At 35.1% G+C, this 24,439-nt stretch overlaps 2 protein-coding genes across 3 annotated transcripts in view; one reads left to right on the forward strand and one right to left on the reverse strand.

The window, feature by feature from the left end:
- LOC148956787 (brachyurin-like) overlaps positions 1-24,439 on the forward strand; it is a 625,076-nt gene that overhangs the window by 264,416 nt on the left and 336,221 nt on the right. The gene's annotated exons all lie outside the window — the stretch shown is intronic.
- Positions 1-24,439, reverse strand: part of LOC148956789 (monocarboxylate transporter 14-like) — a 113,640-nt gene that overhangs the window by 64,101 nt on the left and 25,100 nt on the right. For both annotated transcript variants that reach the window (XM_089087299.1, XM_089087298.1), the window contains 3 exons: positions 15,145-15,288; positions 7,650-7,835; positions 25-200 (listed from right to left, as the gene is read on the reverse strand). In XM_089087299.1, coding sequence (XP_088943425.1) covers positions 25-200; positions 7,650-7,835; positions 15,145-15,288 — 506 coding nt within the window. The remainder of the gene's footprint in view (positions 1-24; positions 201-7,649; positions 7,836-15,144; positions 15,289-24,439) is intronic.

Below are 24,439 nucleotides of genomic sequence, written 5' to 3' on the forward strand. Positions count from 1 at the left end.
AAAAATTTAAAATTTCAATATTACCTGTATTATTTGGCCACTGTGGAAGCTGGCATACGAATCATTTTGCCTCATCTTTTCGTCGCGAGCTCGTTTTATTCTTTGCATTAACGGAGTTCCTGCAACGTCAGGCTCTGGTCGTCGCACCGGCTCAAGGGGGCGGAAAAGTGCACCGAAAACTGCGCAATTTAAAACGAGTCCTAGAAAAGATTTTTGCTAAGTAACAAACTGCCAATTCTGAATCTGGAACGATTCCAGTCCTAATGGAAAGGAAACAATTATTTTACCGGCAACTTGGAGACTCTGGCGTAAGTATTGCCTATTAATTGTGTATAAGTGCTAGAAAATTCTCAAAAGTAAAATACTTTAGCTTTTATTGGATCTATGACCTTTGAATTATGTAAACAACCCTACACTCCCTTTAATGTAAAATCGGTTATTCTACTTTTTATGTTTACTAGACTAGGCAAGAGTAACCAAAACAGGTTTAAGCGCCGCAGGCATGCCTGAGAAGCAGCTACTAATCCCTGACCTGTTTTAAGGAAACTTATTACTTTTCTTGAGGTTTAACAATTTCTTGAGGCTTAACAATATGAAAATTGTGACACTTGGTGATGAAGCGTTGAAAGACAATGACAGTAAATAAACGCAGTCAAAAATTAGAACAAACACAAATTATTACTTCATGGCTTATGCAATATATGTCTATAATATTAGCTTTAAGAAAGTGACTCGTGGTATTTCCCAGAATTTTTAGAATTCTGAAAAAGTAGGGCTTTGCCGAAAACTGAGCTTGCTTGAGTTTCTCTGAAAGATTTATAGTAAAATTTATCGATTTCATGGAGGGTAGAAGGCTATTGATAACCTTATAAGCTAGTCTTTTATTCTCTACAAGCTACTAAAGTTTTTTTTTCTGTTCCAAATCCTCTTTTGTTGTATCAATTTTATATGGTATAAATGCCTCGAATACTATTTATCATTATTCCTGATGGAGTTTTGAATATGAGTGGATACATTTTTTTTTCTCGACGTTTTCTTTTTTAACTAAGGGGTTTGGGAGGGGTTGGTACTCAATAGGAAGGTTTAAAGGATCCACTTTTTTGACTAGGAATGTTTTTTTTTTGGCTTTCGGCTAAGAAGATTTCAGTGGTACACGACACTAAAATTTCAATTGTTTTGTTGCTACTTACTACCTTGCTGTCTAGCATAGAAATACATGCTAAACATATAAATGTAAATTTTAGCTTTCAAATGAGCTCGTGGATGTGCTGGAGTGCCAAAATGTTTCAGCACCCCACTACTGCTGAAGAAACAAAAAGAATAAAAAAGAGACATTATCGTTTCAAGCTGTTTCTCGAAAGTCCTGAAAAAATGCCATCGTAATTAACTTTTACTATTAAAACAAACAAGATAACCGTTGTTGTTCCAAAACTGATTGTAATTTTTTTTATTTGGCAGTTTTTTCTCAGAACGTGCTTTTTAATTTCCACTTACTAAAGGGGATGGGGTGGATTTTACCATAAGGCAGAGTAGTAAATCTATAGTCAAGGAAGCTTATCCATAGAGACTATAATGATACTCATTTTACGCTTCCCAGCCTTTTCACTCCGGAAAAAGCAACAAAAAGCGACATTTTAAGTAACAGCTGCAGGTACAACTAAGCCAACAACTGCAGGTACAACTGAGCCAACATCTACAGGTAAAACTAAGCCAACAGATACAGGTAGAACTAAACCAACAGCTGCACATAAAACTAAGCCAACAACTGCAGGTACAACTAAGCCAACATCTACAGGTAAAAGTAAGCCAACAGCTGCAGGTACAACTAAGCCAATAACTACAGGTAAAACTAATCCAACAGCTGCAGATATAACTAAATCAACAGCTGCGGGTACAACTAATCGAGTTTGCAGCGGTAGCTAGCAACCTAGTAAGAGACGATCACGCCCCATAGTAAAAATGAAATAGCCCGTAACTCCTAAAAACAGAATCACATCAAGAAACAAAGTACACTATTAGAACCGCCTTGTTCGAAACCCTTATACAGGACACTTACCGTCTTTTGGCTTGAATAACAAGGGAAATATATTGGCTTGAAAATCAAGAAAAGTGGCTGGAACCACGAAATTCAGCATAAACGACATTTTTTTCTTTCTTTCATTTTTTTCCTCCTCAGATAGCTTGGCACTGGAACATCGTACAGTTGTTTAATGGATTATTTTAAAGGATATTGATGCGGTTAAAAGCATTTTGTAGTTTAAAAAAATATAATTTTTAAAATACAATCAATTTTTTACGAAAAACTTTATTGTTCTATAACACTGTCGTAGCTTATGCTATTAACCTCAGGAATTTGTCACGTCTACGTGCTTTTGTAATTAACATAAAAAAATCAATATTTTTACAAAGAACTTCATTTTCATATGCTAGATAAAATTTTATACAAAGGATCGATATAGTTCATTATTGATGGGGAGTTTGCAATTTTCTTCAGATATAGCTGAAACCAAGTAAAGAACAAACCATAGCACACAGTAACTAAAAGTAGCAGTGGTAGCTAGGTTGCTAACTACCGCTACAACCTAGTAAGAGACGTTCACGCCCCATACTAAAAATCCGGGTTGCAGCGGTAGCTAGCAACCTAGTAAGAGACGACGTCCCATACTAAGAAATACAATAACCCAAAGCTTCTAAAAATAGTGTCAGATCGAAACACAAAGTAGACTATTAGAACCGCTTTGTCCAAAACTCCTACATAGGGAACATACAGTCTCTTGGCTTGAACAACAAAGTAAATATGGTGGCTTGAAAAACAAGAAAATTTGCTTGAACTACAATATTCTGCATCGACTGCATCTTTTTACATTCTTCCGTTTTGTCATTCTTTACGGGTTGGAATTTTTGTTTCTCATCTTTTTTAAGTACTTCTACCTTGTCAAGTGCTTGCTCTTCGATACCGAACAGCGGCATTTTTTCCTCTTCCTGCTCATCACTTTCTAATTTCTCCAAAATCGTTGAACAACCATGTGAAGACAGTGACAGATCGTCATTTTTGGGTGTTTCTTCCAAATCAGAATCGAGTTTCTCCACGTTAGTTTGAAGTTTAGGGATAAAAGCTGATGGCATTTGACTACTATGCTTAATAGGGATTCTTTATCTTCTTCATCTCAACCTCGGTTTCTTGTTTAATTTCAAGAAGTAACTTGTTTAAGTTTGTAACATCAAAGTAAACGACATGAACAAATATAAGTAAAGTAACTCTTCCACGTTTTAATTTACTGCTACAATACTATCGGTTTAGCTATATTTTTGAAGTAGCTATCTTTTTCGCAAACTCTCTCTCAAATATGTTTGCTATATGTACTTAAACTGTCGAACGCATTGGAGCTTTAAGTTTTTAAGTTAAATTTTATGAAAGTAATACCATGCCTTTGTTAAAAAAAAAAAAGTTTGGGCGATATGTATTTCATAATGACAAAAGACAAGCCGGGGTAAAAGTCGACGTTCAACATTTTATAAAAGCTTCAGACGATGAAATAGCTATAAATAGAGACATTAGAGTTAATAAGAACGTTAGCCAAGAACTTGATACTGCATCAGCCTCTTAAAAAAAAAAAAAACAAAAAACAAAGGTTCGTCATTATGTTTCTCATAATGAAAAAAGACAAGCCAAGGCAAAGGTTAAAGGTCCAATAAAAAAAAACATAATTTTATAAGGCGTTAATTCTAGCTTAAGGTCATTAAAATATTTAAGGGGTTGATTGATGAAAACGTAGCACAGATAAATGTGATTAGAAAACTAGTAAAAGTAAGAATCGTAACAGCTAAAGGAAAAGATATGGAACAAAGGACAGCGAGAATTACATTGAATTGTAAACGAAATTTCGAACAGCTATCTGTGGTTGGAAACTGGAAAAGATGTATTTGTTATCTTTAACGTCTTAAGAAATTAAATGAGATGACGTATGAATCTAAGCTGTTAAAGCAAAAGGCATGGACAAAACTTTCTGCGGTAAAGATGAAAGAAAATGGACAATGAAATCTACGGTTGGAAAACGAGAAAGAGCCATAGCTGGCCCCAAAAACGATCTAAATAGGTTATTACTTAGAAGAATAGTGTACATGTTTCCCAGTGCAATTCTAACGAACCTGTGGTGACGTCATGACATCAAGAAAAAGCTCAAATTGTCTGTGGTTAGAAGAACCATGTGCCAAGGCCTGGCGGTGAAGCCTCCGGGCTCCCGGTGCTTATTCATATATTCGCTAAATTTTTGGTTACTATGCCTATAAAGCTCATTCTTAAATAAGTTGCGGCAAATCTTGTAAATATTGTAATTGCCTGTTCCTTTTCGTTAACCAAAACTAGCATCGTTCCTTCATTCTCTACTAGATTGTAGCTATCGTAACAGCCATAAATTATCGTGGTAAACTAGAGCCGACTCTTCTTTATATATGGCTTTGATGAACACATTTATCACACACAGGAAAAAGCCACCAATTAAAATGTTTTACTATTTTACATGTTTTATCATTTATTTGGGAAAAGGGAAGGATCGACTGTGAATAGCATTTAGAAAACTTCTATACATCTTAATATAAAAGAGTTAATTTCCATTTAAAGAATGACTTTACGGTCTATATGGTGGTGAGACAACGTGGATCCCCTTCCTATATAGGTTTTACTTTCATTCTTTTTAAAGTTTGTCGAAAATTACATTTTCTTTTAATATTTTGGTTACCATAGGCTTGAGTTCGTTCTTTGCTATAAACTCTCAATATGGCTTTTCACTATATTTTGCAACAGAATTATACAAAATACGAAGAAAGTACGATTCTATGGTGCAAATGTGTGGCTTTCAATTAGGGAGGCAAAGTCTTGGATTAAAAGTCTTGGGCTTTCTACATGAAAAGCTCATAAGAATACTTCTTAAAATCAATTTCACTGTGTTTTGCAACTAAATTATACAAAGTACGAAGAAAATACGATCCTATGATTAAAATTTTCTTTCATGATTATACAGATAATTTTTCAATCCCCTTTGCCTTAACTCTTCGGATTAGTCTTGTCATGTTTGATGGCCGAGGTCGTTAGCTGTCTCTTAACCACATATTTCTTCACACTTCATTACTGTTCATCACCTCATGAATTTTTCCATGTTCTTTGCTTTAACTGTTCGGATTAGTCTCGTCACGTTTGATGGTCCAGTTTGTTTATTTTCAGTAATTGTGAATTTGCGTTTTTTTTTATTGTCTTTGTGGCGTCATTTATATTTGTTTTTTTTACCAAAATAAGGTCCTTAAATGAATTTCTTTCAACTCGTTACCTATCTAAACAGTTTTTTCATCCAAAAAGATATATATATATAAACAAATTTCCATTATACTATTAAGCCTAATTTAGATCAGAGTAGGAGATAGAAATTGTAGACTTTGCCGCCCTCTGCCACACCATCAATACGGTACATATTACAATTTTCGCCCGTAAATATGACAATTTAAGCTTGTTTTGCCCACCCCTTAGGACTGTCACTTAGGGGGCCTCTAATCAGTTACAAATGAAAAATTTTTCTCGCGTGCCAGGTTTTTCTTTTTACCAATCCTATCACTTTTGACTCAAAGGGCACCAGAAGCTTCAAATTCTAATTTAATGAGCTCTCTCCTAAATTTCTATGATCATCTCTTATATACTAGGCCGTTGGAAGATAAAAAAAAAGAAGAAAAAAGAATACATAGAGATCAAATCGTTCTTTACTGAGTGCCCCTACATGGAGCACTTAATTGTTAACTGGTTGTTAACCAAATTGATAACCGGTTGTTAACCTTAATTGTTAACCAAATGTTCTGTTACTTCTAAATTTTATCAGCATATGGATAGACTTAATCTGAATAATTGTGCTGCAGTGTCTACTTCTGGGCCGTCACGCATGTGAATGTAATATTTTATGCGATATAGGCAAAGATTATAGCAATGGGAGGGGCACTATTACCTCCTCTTTTTACTACTAGTTTAGTGTCGACCAAAAACATTTCAGTGACTTAAGAGAGACTATATAAAAGTTTCCACCCCCTTCCCCAAAACTTCTTCTATATTCATCTGGAGGATTAGTGAGAGTTAGAATATTTGACATTGAAATGCACTCTTAATAACATATCCCCCCTTGCGTAAAAAATGACCCACCGCCCCTCCTTTATAACAGCTTATGCGCTTTTACAAAACCCTATATATAATTTTACAAAATAGGAAGCGATTCAGTTAAATTAAACGAAACATTGAAATAAATGTCAGCGACGTTTTCCTGAAACAACCCCGCAGCATGAATCAGCTAGAAAATCAACAATGTATCTTCAGTTGAGGTTCTATAGCTCTAATTGAAATGTCTTTAGGTCTGAATATCTAATCATATTAACAACATAGAACAAACATTTCACAGGGTATAATTTTTGCATGGGTGAAGGGCTTGCATGGCTTAAAATACATTGGAAGGAAATGACCATATCTCGTGCCCTTTTTAAATGAATATAAGGTACTTATGTATTAAACGTACTCTTTTATATAACGCAATGAAACCAGTCACGAAAAACCCGCTAAAGATGGGTTAATTCAAGGGAGTCATGCAATGCAAAGTGTGATTTTGATTACGTTTACGATATTTATACTGTTGTTTTTTGGGGTTTAGGGGGGGGGGGGAGTACCTAGGTTAGGTTAGGTTACGTATTTAATATATGCTATGCTTTGCCATGGATGGAAATTATGCGTGGCTTTTGATCTTCTTCATGACTGAAGCTCTCGTGGGCTCTTGAATAGGGTTCTTTGATGTTTAAATATGTTTAACGCATATGTTTAAATACATTAAAACGTCGTGTAAAAATAAAAAAGTAGATCTATATAATAGTTTATTGATACTTTTAAATCTAGTAGCTAACTCAGAACTTTCAACATACCGCCATGCCAGCTCCCAGACAATAATGGATTTTTTGGAGTTCATTTTAGATTCATTTCAGTAAATATTATTTAGTCTAATTTCCAAGATGTCTCAGAGAAGTGTTATAGGAATGTTCCATAAGCACGGATCCAGAAATACCTCGCCTGCTTAAGAAAAAAAGAGAGAAAAAAGAAGAAAAGTTGTTAGCTATTTTTACTTTGAGGGACTTACAGCATTACGGGGAGAAAGTTAATTCGTGCTTATATTGAACTTCTCAGACTTGTGAAAAGTGAGTTTTGGCCTTAATTTTATGTTTGGTCATGGATGGCAATAACGACTAGACAGAAATGCAAAACAAGTACAGTGAATCAAGGTTCAAAACGTTCTATTCAACTGAAAAAATATTAATAAGTAAACCAAAGCATAAGCAGACGCTTAGGCTATGCGATATTATTTTGAGAAGGGTCAATTAGATTCAGGGTTAGAGCCCAAATTTGGAAGAAGTTTTTGTGGGCAAAACAACCAAAAATATATTTCATTTAAATTTCATATTTCACAATTCGGAGAGTGCAATTTAAGTGGAGATCAACTGGATACCTGTCAGTTGATCATATTAGAATATATTAGAAGATAAAACTAGATTAAAATTAAGGATGCCCTTTAAGGACAGTGATGAATCTCCTCGGTTAGAAATAGCTCTCCTGATAAAATTCAAGACCAACCTACCTGCTTGAATTAAGAGAGTTCCCCTCCAGCCGTATTCATTGATGAGGTATGTTGTAAGAGGTGCCATTAGAAATGTTCCTATTCCTGAACCACAAACGGCAATTCCAGTAGCAAGAGCTCTTTTCTTTTCAAAATAAAATCCAACTGCTACAACTGCTGGAACATACACTAAACCAAAACCGCTTCCTGCGAAAAACGAAAACATCAGCAGTTCTCTATCGCACTTGCATTTACATTGAAAAATTAATTAGTCCCACTTCAACGATAGTGTTGTAATCTTGATGCAGGTTTCATACAGTTTTGGCCTAAAGACGAGACCTAGAATTTGGGGTGCAGCTAAGGTGGAAGGAGGGGGAGCTTTCCCAGCCTCAAAGTTCCAAAGCGTCGGCACGCCGTACGGACACCATTGAAAATTTGGGCGTCTTCAGCGGCTTAAATTAGGCTATGTGTCCGCATTTGGCGGCACACAGGACAATTTTTTCGACACATTCTTTATATCCCCCAAACGCAAAACCCTAGTTTTGACCCTGCCTAAGAGCACCCCCTTCCCCTTAAATCTTCTGCTCCCACGACTAAATCCAAGTTTTTGTTGAAAGATCCCCACCATCTCTGTCAATCAGGACCTAAAGAAACATTTCTTTGACATTGTTTGCTTTGATCATAATGAAATTGTCAACGGGCTATAATTGTTTGATGACTGGAAACATATTTCTATTTCGTATTCCCGACGATATTCATTTTATAATAAAACAAAAATTAAGATGTAATGCTTTAGAGAGGATTTTCGTGCTGTTTCTCCAACTTTGTTCAATATTAGATAGCGACGCATCTCAACAATAGCAGGTAAGAAAATTAAGGCTATTTCTTGTTATTTATTTCACAGATCTAGGCATTGATATACCACACGCTTTATTTGTTTCTATTTTTCTTATACTTCGGAGCCATGAAAGATTTTCAAATCTTAATTTACGTTTGTTTTTTTAGAGAGATTTAGCCTCCAACAGCATTATCTCCCCTATGTGATTGGTCTCCATAACTCTCCTTCTTAATCAAAGTTAAATAGATTTATATCCGAAAACTTCTCATGATTTAACAGCCCCTCCTCCAATCCCCGTAAAATTATTCTGTAATAAATATCTAATTTTTTAGAAGTGCCTTTAGATGCTTTTTTGGCCAGATTCTTCTGTGGGTTTTTCAATTAAATACTAAAAAAAAAATCTCAGAAGATAAAATCGAAGGTACAAACAAAAAACACGCACTAATAGCGTGGACATTATATTTCGAGTCGTTTGTTCTGCGTATTGTTGTTTCTAGCTGTTTTTAGTGAAAAAAGAAAAAAAATATGAAAAAACTAACATAAGAGACAGAAATCTATTTGGAAACGTTCCCATCGTTCCTGTCTTGATTGTAGTAGATATATGAAAAAATAATGTCGAAAAAAAACTCAACAAGTAGCTCTGGCTGAACAAAATAATTTAAGAATCATATCTCACTAATGAGAACCAAATTGCTATCTGTTACATGTGTCACGTTTTTTGCCAATTCCTCGGCAACCACAAGTGCAAATTTGGGCTCGTGATAGCGATTTTTTGGAAATTCATCTTATCTTAGTGAAAGTTCAATTTTCCTAATCAAATTTGCAATAATATATTGGGCAGAATTTTGGGCCATTTATCTATTTTTAAAAGGGTACTTATGAATTATAGCCAAGGCCGTACCCAGGATTTTTTTGGAGGGGCTTTTACTCAAAAAAAATTCGGTGGGGGGGGGGGTTACACAAAAAACCTCAAAAACGGATACAAATTTGTTTATATCCTTTTTTGTTACGTTTTTACGAGTCAGACAAAAACTTCGGGGGGGGGGGGGGGTTCAAACCCCCCAATCCTCCCTCTGGGTACGGCCTTGATTATATACGCCACACGCAGGAAGTGAAGTTAGGTTAATCCTTATGAAATATACCTAAATATGATGAAAATATAATACTTTAATTACAAAATTTTGGAAAATACAAGAGAGAATTATGGAAACCTGGCCGCCCGGAACACATTATATTAAATGGTATTTAAATGATTTCTAAACTAACCTAGCTTAACCTAACTTAACCAAAATACCAACTCTATATATAAAATATTTAATTAAAATATACCTACATAGTAGCTTATCTTTTTCATGCTAAGCTGATTATCACCGAGTACGTACAGAAATAGAGAAAGAAACCAGTTCTACTCAGATCAAGAACCTGAGTGTGGTGGCTCTAAAACATAAGTACCTTTAAAAAGGATTTTTGAAAATAAATAAAAGCAGAAAACACTAACTCGTGAGGAATAGCTTATACTTATCATTTAATTTTAATGACACAATTATGCCTTTGTATAAAGAAAATAGCTCTCAGACTTCAGCAGTGGCGTCGTTTGGGGGTGGCAAGGGGGGGGGCAGTTGCCCCCCCCCAAAAAATTGGAAAAAAGCTATTATATAGCCCATGCCCCGTGACTCTCTGGATGTGGAACTTTTTTGCCCCCTCAATAAAAATGCTGGAGCTACTGGACTTCAAGGTTCAAAAATATAGACGCAAATTTTTCATTTCGTTCTTCATCATTGTGTTCACTTGAGGCTACTTAAAAAAGTAAACTGTATTTTAGAAATCTTACAATTAGTTAACGATGCTCCAAGAAGAACTTATGGGTATTGGGTAACAGAGAACATTGGCTACTCAAGTCTATCATGCTGGTTTATATAAGGTCTGTGAGAACATTAACTCGTTTCTGATTGGAGTATCATTTTTAGCCGATCAATCATATGCTCATAATCATGCTAAGTAGTTTACGGTACAGAGTGGCCGCGTGGATCAAACTTAAGACTAAGCCGCTTAATCTGGAGCTTTTTGAGTGAGCTGGAACGAAACTATCAAGAATGATGTTGAGAATAATTTTATGCCTTTAATTACAGATTTCTTTTCTGCAGAATTACTTAATTTGACATATTGAGGATTTGCAAAATAGGGCGATAATGAACAAGGTAAATTACCAAGCTAATTTGGACTAGGGATTTTTGTCCTTCGGGATAGTATTGTTTTGAAAATTCTAGTGGCAACCCGAATGTCCAGGCCGCATTATAGTCACACCTGCTGATATAAAAAAAGAAAGTGAATGAGCAATGTATTCCCATGATTTTAATGTCATGCTCTTACTAAACAGACATTAGAATGACAATATACTGGTTTGAAAAGGTTTTATCAACACTTCTTTGTTCCGAACTATTGGGCATTAATCAAGGTCGTATCTAGGGGGCGGGGGTTGAAATCCCCCATTTTTTTACAACTCGTAAAAATATAACAGAAACGAATATAAAAAATTTTGGATGCTTTTTTTAAAAAAATTTGTGACCCCCCCCCCCCCCCCAAGGAAAATCCTGGATACGACCCTGGTATTAATACCATGTTTGTGTATATGTTGCCAGATTCATCTTACGGACAGAAGAAGTGCTTTTCTAAGCTCCCATTCTTTCTAATTTCAAAAAGAACAATATGACTTACGTCTTAAAGCTGATTAGTCAATGATTTCGAAAGGAGTCACCTCCAAAAACATTTAAACAAAAACCAAAGTTTGCCTGTGAATTGGCGCTGTAGTCGTGCCTAATCTTGATCTTACCAAAAAGGTTTGACTATAATACGGCCAGAGCGTAAGTTAAAGACTAAAGCTGCTTGATCATTAGTGGCCCAGCCAGATATATTTACATTTTTAGACCACAACAAAACCTGCAGCTCAACAGATCTTGTGGTGTAGGCTATCCCACACGCAGTTTGTTGAGTTTGGATGTTTAACTTTCAAGCGTAATTTTCTTGAGTGACCGATCATAAATGAAAATCTAAGACACATTTTTTTTTTATTATAAGAAATACAATCTAGAACTAACCTTTCTTTTAGTATGATGAATCTCACTACAGGAACAAAGACATATCCGCAGACAATACTTACGAAAAAATTATTGTTGCTATACGCTGTTCAAACCAATTCCTCTTTATTTCCATTTTTTGTTGTGCTACAGTTGAAATGTTAAAATCAAAGAAAAACAAAGTAAATCTTGTTATTTTTTAACAAGAGGCGTGACCATAGTGTGGCTCGGGCAAAAAAAGATCTCCCAAAAAATAATTATGACGGTTCAGACACGTGTGCACAGGGGGGTCAAGTGGATCTAGAGCAAAATATTGGGGGACCTCAATGTGACAAGGGCGCCAATGAAAAAAAATTTTTTTTGGGGGGGGGGTAATGTGACAAAGGTGCCAATAATTGACCAAATTGGCAAATTTGTTCTAAAAAAAGCAAAACAAGAAAAAAGAAGAAAAGAGGGTGCCAGAAGAAATCTTGGGGGGCGGATTCCCCCTATCCCCCCTGGATCCACCAGTGGTCTTACGCTGTAACCTTGTACAGTCTCATTTTTCATTTTTGGCCCTTCTGGTTCTCCCTCATTAAGCTTTCCCAACAGTTGAATGAGTTAAATCTTCTTTCCATTTCTATTTTGTGTCCTTTCCAGTGGTCAAATTTGTAACCAAATTAATAAACCAATAACATGTTTTAAAGCCAATAATTTTTCAGAATTAAAGCAAAAAATCGAGATAATACAACTTTTATGACGCAATCAAATGATATACTTCCGAGATTCTTATCAAAACACCAATTAATGTTCTGCCACTTCCAAATCTTAATTCTACTGTATTAGGCATTAAACGCACTTAATTGAGCTAAAAATTAAACATTAGTAGCAAAATATTACATAATAGATTATAGAATGAAAATACACTTGAAGGTGCAGTGAAATTGCAAAATCAAAATGCAATTTTTTTAAAGTTAAGCAAAATATATTTTAGTTTTAACAAAGAATATTTACAATAATTGTGTAAAACAGTTCGCGGTAACAAAGTGTAAGTAAGGAACGACTCTGCTCAATAGTAACTGACACTAAAAAAAACACGACATTTCGATAACAATAGATAAATAAAAAAAAATGGCTTTTTATGCCGATTCCCAATATGTAAAATTCATTAAGTCTATTATCACCAATCAAAATCTAAGAGCCTGAAAAAATTGACTGATTTTCGAAAAAGGGAGAAAACACCCCAAAAAGTCAAGCGATGTTAATGAAAATCACTAGGCCTACATCAGAAAACCCTGCTGTAGAGATTTCTAGCTCTCAACTACATTTTTTTTGCCAGAAAAAGATCGCCATGTTTTTTGTGATTTTTTTTTGTGAAAGATCACCACGTGGTGATTTTTTCACCACGGGTGATCATATCGAACCAATGGTCCTAAATGATCGGGAGAGGGCTCACTCGAATGGGAATAAAAATTTCTGGTGCCCTTTTTAAGTGACCAAATAGACAGGGAAACAAGCCTCTCTCCCACGCCTCTTCTGCCACAAAGACAACCGATCGAAATTTTGAGATAACTGTAATTAAGGAACGACTCTGCTCAATAGTAACCGACACTAAAAAAACACAACATTTCGATAACAATAAATAAATAAAAAAAAAAACGCTTTTTATGCCGATTCCCAATATGTAATATTCATTAAGTCTATTGTTACCAATCAAAATCTAAGAGCCTGAAAAAATTGACTGATTTTCGAAAAAGGGAGAGAACGCCCTAAAAAGTCAAGCGAAGTTAATGAAAATCCCTAGGCCTAGATCAGAAAAACCCTGCTGTAGAGGTTTCTAGCTCTTAACTACATTTTTTTTTTGCAGGAAGAAAGATCACAACGTTTTTTGTGATTTTTTTTTTGAAAGATCACCACGTGATGATTTTTTCACCACGGGTGATCGTATCGAACCAATGGTCCTAAATGATCGGAAGAGGGCTCACTCGAATGGGAATAAAAATTTCTGGTGCCCTCTTTAAGTGACCAAACAGACAGGGAAACTAATCTCTCTCTCTCTTGAGAGACTCGAGGCTACTTAAAAAAGTAAACTGTATTTTAGAAATCTTACAAGTAGTTAACGATGCTCCAAGAAGAACTTATGGGTATTGGGTAACAGAGAACATTGGCTACTCAAGTCTATCATGCTGGTTTATATAAGGTCTGTGAGAACGTTAACTCGTTTCTGATTGGAGTATCATTTTTAGCCGATCAATCATATGCTCATAATCATGCTAAGTAGTTTACGTTACAGAGTGGCCGCGTGGATCAAACTTAAGACTAAGCCGCTTAATCTGGAGCTTTTTGAGTGAGCTGGAACGAAACTATCAAGAATGATTTTGAGAATAATTTTATGCCTTTAATTACAGATTTTTTTTTCTGCAGAATTACTTAATTTGACATATTGAGGATTTGCAAAATAGGGCGATAATGAACAAGGTAAATTACCAAGCTAATTTGGACTAGGGATTTTTTTCCTTTGGGATAGTATTGTTTTGAAAATTCTAGTGGTAACCCGAATGTCCAGGCCACATTATAGTCACACCTGCTGATATAAAAAAAGAAAGTGAATGAGCAATGTCAAGCGAAGAAAGCCAAGCGAAGTTAATGAAAATCACTAGGCCTACATCAGAAAAACCCTGTTGTAGAGGTTTCTAGCTGTTAACTACATTTTTTTTTGCCAGAAGAAAGATCACCACGTTTTTTGTGATTTTTTTTTGTGAAAGATCACCACATGGTGATTTTTTCACCACGGGTGATCGTATCGAACCAATGGTCCTAAATGATCGGGAGAGGGCTCACTCGAATGGGAATAAAAATTTCTGGTGCCCTCTTTAAGTGACCAAATAGACAGGGAAACAAGCCTCTCTCCCACGCCTCTTCTGCCCCAAAGACAGCCAAACAAAATTTTTAAGATAACCATCTGATTCAGCATAGTCGAAAAGTCTAATCAATATCTTTGGGGATGGCATAACCCCCATAAACCCACAGGAAAGGGCTGTAAGCTATGCTGTTTTCCCATTGTTAAAATACGGAATTTGTTATTGGGAATATACGGGTATTTTTGGGGCTGGAATTTCCTGTTTTTTCAAGTGAAAGTAAGGAGTAAGGTTAAAACTTAACACGAACATAAATTATTTCTTATGTGAGGGTGGCTGCCCTTTGCTCAACTATTGCTCTTAGCATTGTTATGTGTCATAGTTCTTTGAGAAAGACTACTTAAACACAAGGGCCTTTGAATTTGAATGAGAAGTATTTTCAAAGAACTTTAATACTATACTGTAAAGAGCAAGGATGGAGTAAGGAGCAGCCCTCCTCATATACGAAACGATTTCTGTTCGTTTTAAATTTTGGTGTTTCTCCATATTTTCAGTTTGAAAAAAAATTTGTTTTCTTTATTTAATAACTAATAGGGAAGAAGTGTAAGTCGTAATGCGCACAACACATTTTGAATTAAGAATAAATAAACTAAAATTGTCGAATTGATAGATAATGTAATATGTTCCTTATTGATTTTTTATAAACAAGGACCTATACAGCTTGCCCATACCATCTAAACTGAAAATAAAAGGACTCGAGCACTCACCTCCAATTACTCCATATGTGATAAACAAAAATTCAACGCTAGTAGCAAATGAAGAAAGGGCAAAGCCAATACATCCTATGAAGCTGCCTGCAATGGTAACAGCTCGAAATCCAAACTTGTTTGCAAGCGCACTAACGAAAGGTCCTAGAAAAACATCCAGCTTTGTTTTAAATAACATGACAACTAATTAATGAAACACTGAGGCGCAGGGGCGTAATTTGCAACGGAAAAGGGGGGCAACCACCCACAAAACCCCACTTTGCCCCCTTCATCTGGAATTAAGCATGTTCAAAAATCTTGTAAAAACTAAGATAGGCCTACATAATTTAATTATCCACAAAAACATATTAGTTCTCTTAAGTATACCTTTTCCTTTATGGTACTATATAGCTCATTTTTCACTGCGATTTTTCCTTGACTTGGGAAAATAGACTCCAGCTCCTCCCCCCAGATTTTGACAAAATTACACCGCTGTTGACGCGACCAGTAGGCTTTAAGGGGTCAGAAGCTCAGTAATTTTTCAATCTGTAATTTTTTTTTAATATCTACACTTTCAGTAGATATATTTGCTGTCCAGAGTTTATTTATTTTTGGAACCTAATCGGAATAATTTTAACTCCCACCTTAAATTGAGTTCTGGTTACGATCTTTCCTATAAATAACTTTTACGAACAAAAAACCGAATTGAGGGACTTTATTTTGGTTCTTGAAAAACTGTTTTGTCTATTGAATTTAAAACACATATAATCCTAAATAGTCAAATATATATATAAATATATATATATATATATATATATATATATATATATATATATATATATATATATATATATATATATATATATATATATATATATATATATATATATATATATATATATATATATATATATATATATATATATATATATATATATATATATATATATATATATATATATATATATATATATATATATATATACTATATATATATATATATATATATATATATATATATATATATATATATATATATATATATATATATATATATATATATATATATATATATATATATATATATATATATATATATATATATATATATATATATATATATATATATATATATATATATATATATATACATATACATACCTTGCATAAGATTGACAAATCTGACTGGCAAAGCTGATTGAATCCAAGCAGAGAAAAATGAATTTCGGATATTCACCAGTGAATGTCGACATTTACTAGATTTCGGTCTTTCACCGCAACATATTTATTGAATCATTGGCCAGTAAACTTCTTAAATACAAGAGTACATTTCGCGGATTATGGATTACCTGTGATAAATCTGGGCCTTAAGCCAATTGATTTTTGTGTAGATTAAATAAAAAAAAAACAAGTTTTTTAAACTGAAAGTAAGGAGCGACATTAAAACTTAAAACGAACAGAAATTATTTCGTATATGAAAGGGGCTGTACCCTCCTCAACGCCTCGCTCTTTACGCTAGAGTTTTTTATTGTTTTAAAAATAAAGTTGTGAGACAGAGCCTAATTTTTGCGTAAAGAGAGAGGCGTTGAGGAGGGGACAGCCCCTTTTAAATACGGAATATTTTCTGTTCGTATTAAGTTTTAATGTCGCTCCTTACTTTCAGTTTAAAAAAATTGTTTTTTTATTTAATTTCTGATCGTTTTTTAGTTTCATTCCGCTAACATCGGGTTGCGCATGTGATGAGAGACCTTGAAAAACTGTAGCTGCATTTTGAAAACGGCTTATAATCTGAATTAATTGGGCACTTATGTACTTTGAGAAAGGAATATGATCTGAATTAATCCGAAGTGGAGCAAGAAATTTGAACTGATTTGGATTCACTAAATGAGGGTTCCTGATTGACGCCAATTCCTGATTGCCACTACTGCCGTGGGCCTGTTCGCTTAAAGATAAACTGATTTAGCATTTTGTCGTCATAGCTAAGAAGTATTAGAACTTCAGCGGTTTCAGTTTGTGATTGCCAGTTTCAAGGGCTATTTGCTATATATTTGCTAACATTTTTGGTACGTGTGTAGAAAGCGGCAAGTGCGCAATTAAAGACCTCATCGAAATGTCAAACATGCTATTGATAAACAGGTTTCCAAAGGGTTTCTCACTCCAGAAACTATATTTAAACATGTTTTTTGGGGGTTTAGGGGGACTAAAAGGTACATAGGTTGGGTTATGTTAGGTTACGTATTTAATATATGTTATGCTTTACCACCCCCCCCCCCCCCCTAATGTGCGAATATATGGCCCAAAATTGTTTATGAGCTATTATGTTTTTATCCTATTTTGTTTTATTTCATTAGCACTAACGAAACTTCACTTCTCGCACACTTACCGCTTTCTACATAAGTACCACATTTTTTTATGGAGACCAGACTGAAGCACAAGCTACGGAGAACCGTCTCATTTCGTCTGAGCATAATCACCGTGATAATTCTACGAAAACTGAAAAGAATGTAGGAAGTTCGTTTAGAGAGGTCAGACAAAACTCAGACACTTATAAACAACTTCCAAAAGGTACGCATTGCTAAAAGAAATTTCGTCAGAACCGTACGCCGGAAATTTACTGGCAAAAATTACCGTAACTGAGCATGAAGGTACAAAAACAAAAGAGCCAACGATGAGCACAATTTTGAAACTAGTGTAGAATAGGCGTGGCAAGGACCAACTGCTCAAAAATTCTGTTGAGACTGTTCTGAGCGAGATGTACTCGTCAGTGTCTCTCGAATTCAATCCCAAGCTAGATCAATTATTGCTACCACTATCGCTACTAACAACTCATTGAAGCACCGAGCTACCTACGGTAAACACTGCTTAAACGCACGCTCCTCCTCCATCCCAACCCGTTCAAAGCCTCCCTCTTTACAGCCTACCAAAAAGTTCCCATTTCCCTTAGATCTTTCCTTACGACATCCTACCACCCCCTTTGGGGACGACTCATTTTTCGTTTGGCCCTAGACGGCTGGTTGACCAGGACAATCTTTGGCGATCTGTCATCCCTCATCCGAAGAACGTGTCCTAGGTTCTAGCCATTTTATTTTCTTTCTCATTTTAGCCCTAGAAAGCGGGATTGAACCATATTTGTCATACAGCTTACTATTTGAGATTAAGCATGGGCACTGTTTCTGTTTTCTGTTTCTGTTCTGTTTTTAAAGTACCTGTTTCTGTTCTGTTCATGCAAAAAACAGAAACAGAAACAGATGACCTGTTTTTTATTTACCTGTTCTGTTTCTATAATAGCTATTTCGTCCTGTTTCTGTTTTTCTACTGTTCCTGATTTTATTTAAGTGATACGAGAATGAGATATTTGAGAATTTTGAACTTACAAAATGATTTTTAAATCATAATTTGAAACTGTGTAGAAGCGTGATTACGCCTCATGCGATTTCTAGAATTGGAACGTAGATCCGCCCCAGAATGTTAAGACGGTAAAGGTGCTGTTCAATTCCACTAAAATGACGTATTGCTTACAGTAGGCTATATTATTCCATTAATTGAGCAGTAAAGTTGCACAGTTACTGTCAAAGAGAAGCAGGATACCTTTGCACCTTTAGCCGCGAAAACTTTAATCTAACTGTTTTTATGGAATTTATACTGCTAAATAACATTGACTTGCTACGATTACCGTGCTGACCTATATATGATAAATACTGATTATTAATTTGTAAAATTCTCTTAAATACTTAGTCAGAGAGCAATATAAATGTATTGAAGTCTTGTCCGGTAGAAATATAAGTTTTTGCTAGCAAATCTTTATTGCATCAACATAAAAACATAGCCAAATATACTTTTTCTCGTGTTACTAAAATCATCTCTAAAATCAATAGAAATCCTTACAAGGAAAAGTCTAGAGTTGAAACTAGCTGATTTTCTGGAAGGGAAAAATTCTTATAAAATACTGATATACTTTTCTCATTCAGTAGGATACCAATCTTCCAGTGAACACAGTATTTTTTTAACATACAGAAAAATGAATTCAAAAAATTAACACTAAGCAGTGAATTATTTCATGTATATGTCTCATAAATACCAATTACAGACAAGTTGATTCCCTTAAAAATTATTATTGTGCTTCAAATGGTCTAAGTTGTTATGAAACCGTAGTTGGGATATGTCATTTTGCTTTTATAAGCAGACAGATTCTTTGGCTTATTGTGCCAACAAAACTGCTCAGGAGGCAATTGGTCCCTTTCCCCCTAGTTATGCCAGTGAGGTGAAAGAGGTCAGATATTTGGGTTGAGGTGCAATTTTTAAAATAGTAGGCTACTGGAAGGTGCTTCTAATTTTGTAAAAAAAAATCCTAAAATCAACCTTTGTGCTAAGAAAATCATGATGTCACCTTCTGATGACGACTTGGAAGTTCCAACTAAAACTTCTAAGCTATCTCTCTGGGTATCCCATTTGAAAAAGGAATCGCAGAAAGTAGCAGGTGCAATTTCTTCAAAGTGTCTCGAAAGGCTAAGGGAGTCTCTACCACGACATTTATGTACCATCTTAAAAGGAAGGAAATAATTGATGTGCACAAAAATAAAGTATATGCGCCTGGTGCAGTAAATAACAAATCCAAACCAACTAAAAAAAAATATATATCAATTCATGCTGCTGCCCTAAAGAAAGGTCCCAATAGCAAAGGAAGTGACACAGAAGATAATGAATTAGTGAAATATAGAATAAGAAGAGTAGAAATACGACCATTCCTTATTTCTAATTAATCAAAACAATCTTCTCTGTGGAAGCTCTGCTACAAATCCCTGTTTAAAGACAAATTGGCACTTTCTGTGTTTGTTAGGCCAGATATGAAACAGCTTATTTAAAATACAACAGGGGGCTTGAAAGCACCATCCTGGGGAATTATGCATCATCACATAAATGTTGCTGCCAGAACAAAAGTTAAACAGAAGGCTGGTGAAAATGATTCAGACGGCCTTTCTGAAAACTCTTTATCTGAAAACTCCGGAAATGAAGATACTTTTGCGGAAGAACCTGATTAGATTGATGCAGTGTCGATGGAAGAGGGTGGCAAAAGTAATGGAGAAGAATAGTAGGGAGCTGGGAGTCTGTCAGAAAACGAGGTCGCAGAATAGGCTATCCGATGATACGTTACACAGCTTATCTGGATCCTTCAGCATTTGGAAGGTTTTCACTTGGGGGTCGTTCTCCGGTCTTTCAATCTTTGGCACCATTACTGCAGAATATATTAAGTAATGGTGCAGAGACTGCAAGAGAGCCCACTCCAACTCGCCTTTGTACTGCTGAAGTCCTTGAGGCTATGGTAGAGTCCGATGAGGAAAGCTGATTCCGGTCCTTTTTGGATACAACAGGTTTCAAAATCATAAGACGCTCATGCAGTGTAAGCAGCTCTGGCGTTAATGCCTTAAAATCTTTTGAGGAGAAACTGCTAGTCTATCTTTTAGAGTGTTATAGAGCTTTCCGGTAAGGTTTTTCTCCTTCATTAATTTAGATAAATACAGTAGTGCAAATTTATATAAATCCTAGGGACGGGTGCAAAAGTATAATTTTCTTATATTACACCTTTGAAGTATTGGCAGATCCAGATTTTCTTAGGGGGGGAGGCTCGGCTAAGAAATAAAATTAGTATTCTTGGATTGTGTGATTATAACTAGTTATAGTCGAGGATGTCACTACCCTTTCTCCTTTGGGAATGGACTATGAAAACAAACCTACATAATCAAAAGCATGTCCACTCGTATTCTTAAAACAAAATTTAAAACAGTAACAATTTCTATGATAGAGCAAGTGCATGCGTTGGAGAAAGTACTTTCTGCCGCAAAGCAACAGAAAGTTTTAAAATAAATTGTCAAAAAGTACAATTGTCCTGATACTTGCATCCTTTTGAAAACCTATTCAAGAGAAGAGAATTATTAAAGAAAGTATTATGTAGCAAAGAGTCTAAGTTCCTTTGAAATTCAGATTTTGAGAAACTTCACATTACTTATTTACTTAAGAATGAATTTGGTGGAGGGCATAGAACAATATTATCTAGCGCAAAGCACCGTAAAAATTTCCGAAGTACCCTTAAACCCGTAATTTATTGTTTGAAAATTTTTTTACACAAATTGGCTTGGAAATAATTAATCTTAAAAGGTTGCTTTAAGCTGCAAGGTAACAAACAATTTTTTAATTTGCAGTAAAAAGTGTCATTTTCCCGTGCATTTTTCTTCTTTCTTACTTTTGTTTAATATGACTTCTACACATCAGGTAGAGTGGGAGGGGGGGGAGAAAGCATTGTCTGGAGGGGAATCTCCTCCCAAATCAACTATATGCTCTGCTTAAATACTAATGACTTTGAGCTGACTGCGTAATTTCATGCTGAAAATTATTTTTTTTCCAAATTTCTCGAATAACTAGTATGTATTAGAAACATAAAAGTGTATTTTCGGAATGGGAAAATGGAAGAAAAATAACCATAAAAAAATTATAGCGATATTTATGTGCGCAGACAATCTTTCGTCCCTATATTAGAAAAACTGCTCTTTTTTTGCGGAAAAATTTCTGCAATAGTACTAGATTTTCTCAAAAGTGTTACCGCCACAGAAAAGCACTACCCATGGCAAGTGCAGTTTTGATCAAAAACAGCTGTTTAAATAGCTGATTTTGATCAAAAACAGCTGTTTTCTGTTTTTACCACAAAACAGATCAGAAACAGAGACAGGTCTTCTGTTTTTTGTTGACCTGTTCTGTTTCTGTTCTGTTTTATTCAAGCCCTGTTTATTTTTATCTGTTTCTTCAGAAAAACAGAACAGTGCCCATGCTTATTTGAGATACGTTCAGTCAGCAATTATTGGTATCTATAAAGAATCTTGAAGGCCTGATTGAAAATTTAGAAAACCGAGAAGCAAAGTTTGAGGTAAAAATTGATGATTATGGGCAAGCAAAACAGCAATGAACTCTTGTTCTTCACGGTGTTAATCGACAGTCGCGTGCTAATCTAAAAAATAAACCATTCTGAATATAGCGTCACAAAAGATGGACTTTTCTAGTGTGTTTGAACGTGATTATTCATTAGTTTTATGGGTTGAAATTGAACATTCAGAGTAGGAGAATGTTAAAGTTGCCCTAGTTTTTGTTAAACTTTCTACTTTTGGGCGGCCCGTAAAATGTTCGCAAGCAAATCAAAATTGGCTGGAATGTTCATATCTGAATGTCTAATAATGGGCCGTCATGATATTCTGAGTACGATGAGAGACATGTTTAGTTTTAAAAATTTATGGTAAGATCGTGGTCAGATGCTCACAAAGTTTCTAGGTGAGCGAGCTACTCGTACAATTAATTTCTTTTCAGATTGCGTTTACTTGTTATTTATGAGTCATCACGTATCGTTTATCTTTTTTTTTTCCTCTACTTCTTCGTCAAAATCCTGTGAGCGGGGAAAGTTGGAGCCGATTTCCGAACATCAAGTGAAAATGACAGTAAAAACTAAAAAAAAGTCATTTGGTACCATAAAGGTACTATTTAGTAATAGTTAATAATTTTGTCTTTCATAAGCTTTCAAGATTTTTTCACTCAATTTCAGAGTCAGGTTAATAGATTCTCTGTTGTTTATTAAACCAGGCACGGAAACAGAAGAATGGCGATGGAATCACATTTTTGCAACCTCAAATTTCAAGCTTGGAACCTTGATTAAATTACCCATCATACAAATACGGAAACTCCAGAATATAGCTCTAGGTCTTCCAGCTATAGCCCTTGGTACTGGTGCGTTAAACGTACACTTTTATATACTAAGGAGAGAAGAAACCCGCCAGACTGGTTATTCAAACAGTTCGTTGTAACGAACTGTAAGTAAGGAGCGACCCGGCTCAATAGTAACCAAAACTCTAAAAAACGGAATTTTGATACCAATAGATACATCAAAAGAATCAAATTTTAATGCTGATTTCAAATATATAAGTTTCATCATGTTTATTCCTACTCATAAAAAATTAACGCGCCTGAGAAAATTTGACTGATTTTCGAAAAAGGGGGTAACACCCCCAAAAAATTATAGAACCTTAATGAAAATCAGATTCAGCGTATTAGAGAACCCTAGAGGTTTCTAGAGGTAGAGGTACTGTAGAGGTTTCAAGCTCCTATCTGCAAAAATGTGGAATTTTGTATTTTTAGCCAGAAGAAAGATCACGGATGCTTGTTTATTTGTTTTTTTGTTGTTTTTCTTTTCCCAGGGGTGATCGTATCGACCCAGAGGTCCTAGAATATCGTGGGAGGGTTCTTTCAAACAGAAATTAAAAGTTCTAGTGCTCTTTTTAAGTGACCAAAAAAAAATGTAGGGCAACTAGGCCCCCTCCCACGTTCATTTTTTTCCAAAGTCACCCGATCAAAATTTTGAGATAGCCATTTTGTTCAGCATGGTCGAAAAGACAAAAACTATGTCTTTTAGGATGAGTTAATCCCCCATAGTCCCCGAGGGAAGGGCTGAAAGTTATAAACTTTACCCAATGTTTACATGTAGTAGTGGTTATTGGGAAGCATACATACGTTTCCAGGAGCGATTTTTTCCGGTAGTGGGGGGGGGGTCGGGGGTTATATAGGAGGATCTTTCCATGGAGGAAGTTTTCATCAGGGAAGGGACATTGCTATGAAGGGGGTGCCGGATTTCCCAGCATTATTTAAAAAAAAAAACGATCAGAAATTAAAGAAAAAAAAACAAGTTTTTCAACTGAAAGTAAGGAGCAACAACTTAAAACGAAAAAAATTTATTACGTATATGATTGGGTTCACCCCCTAGTCAATACCTCGCTCTTTAAGCCAAAGATTTTTAGTACTCCTAAGAGCCATTTATTCTAATTAATGGCCTTTGTGATTAAGGAGTCATTTTCAAAGAGTTGGAACAAAACTCGAGCTTTAGCGTAAAGAGGGAGGTATTAACTAGGGGGCGAACCCCGTAATATAGGTATTAAAAACATATGAATATAGAAGTTCGTTACAGAAGTTAATTCGTAAGTTACGTATATTTATTACTAATTAAAACGTTCGTAAATAAAATTAAACAACTTTCGAGAAAGCCATTTAACCAAATAAATGTAAAATTAATATACAAATTTTGTTTTACGTTTTGATTTACGGTGAGCCAAAATCAAAACCTGCATTAATTCAAAAACGTTCAAAAATTAAATAAAAAAAACAAGTTTTTTTAACTGAAGTGAGGAGCGACAGTAAAACTTAAAGAGAAAAGAAATTATTCCGTATATGAAAGGGGCTGTCCCCTCCTCAACGCCTCACTCTTTACTCTAAAGCTAGGCTCTTTCTC

This window comes from Artemia sp. Qi Xiang Cuo, chromosome 1, assembly GCF_049724085.1.
Source record: "Artemia sp. Qi Xiang Cuo chromosome 1, ASM4972408v1, whole genome shotgun sequence".
NCBI classification, from domain to species: domain Eukaryota; kingdom Metazoa; phylum Arthropoda; class Branchiopoda; order Anostraca; family Artemiidae; genus Artemia; species Artemia sp. Qi Xiang Cuo.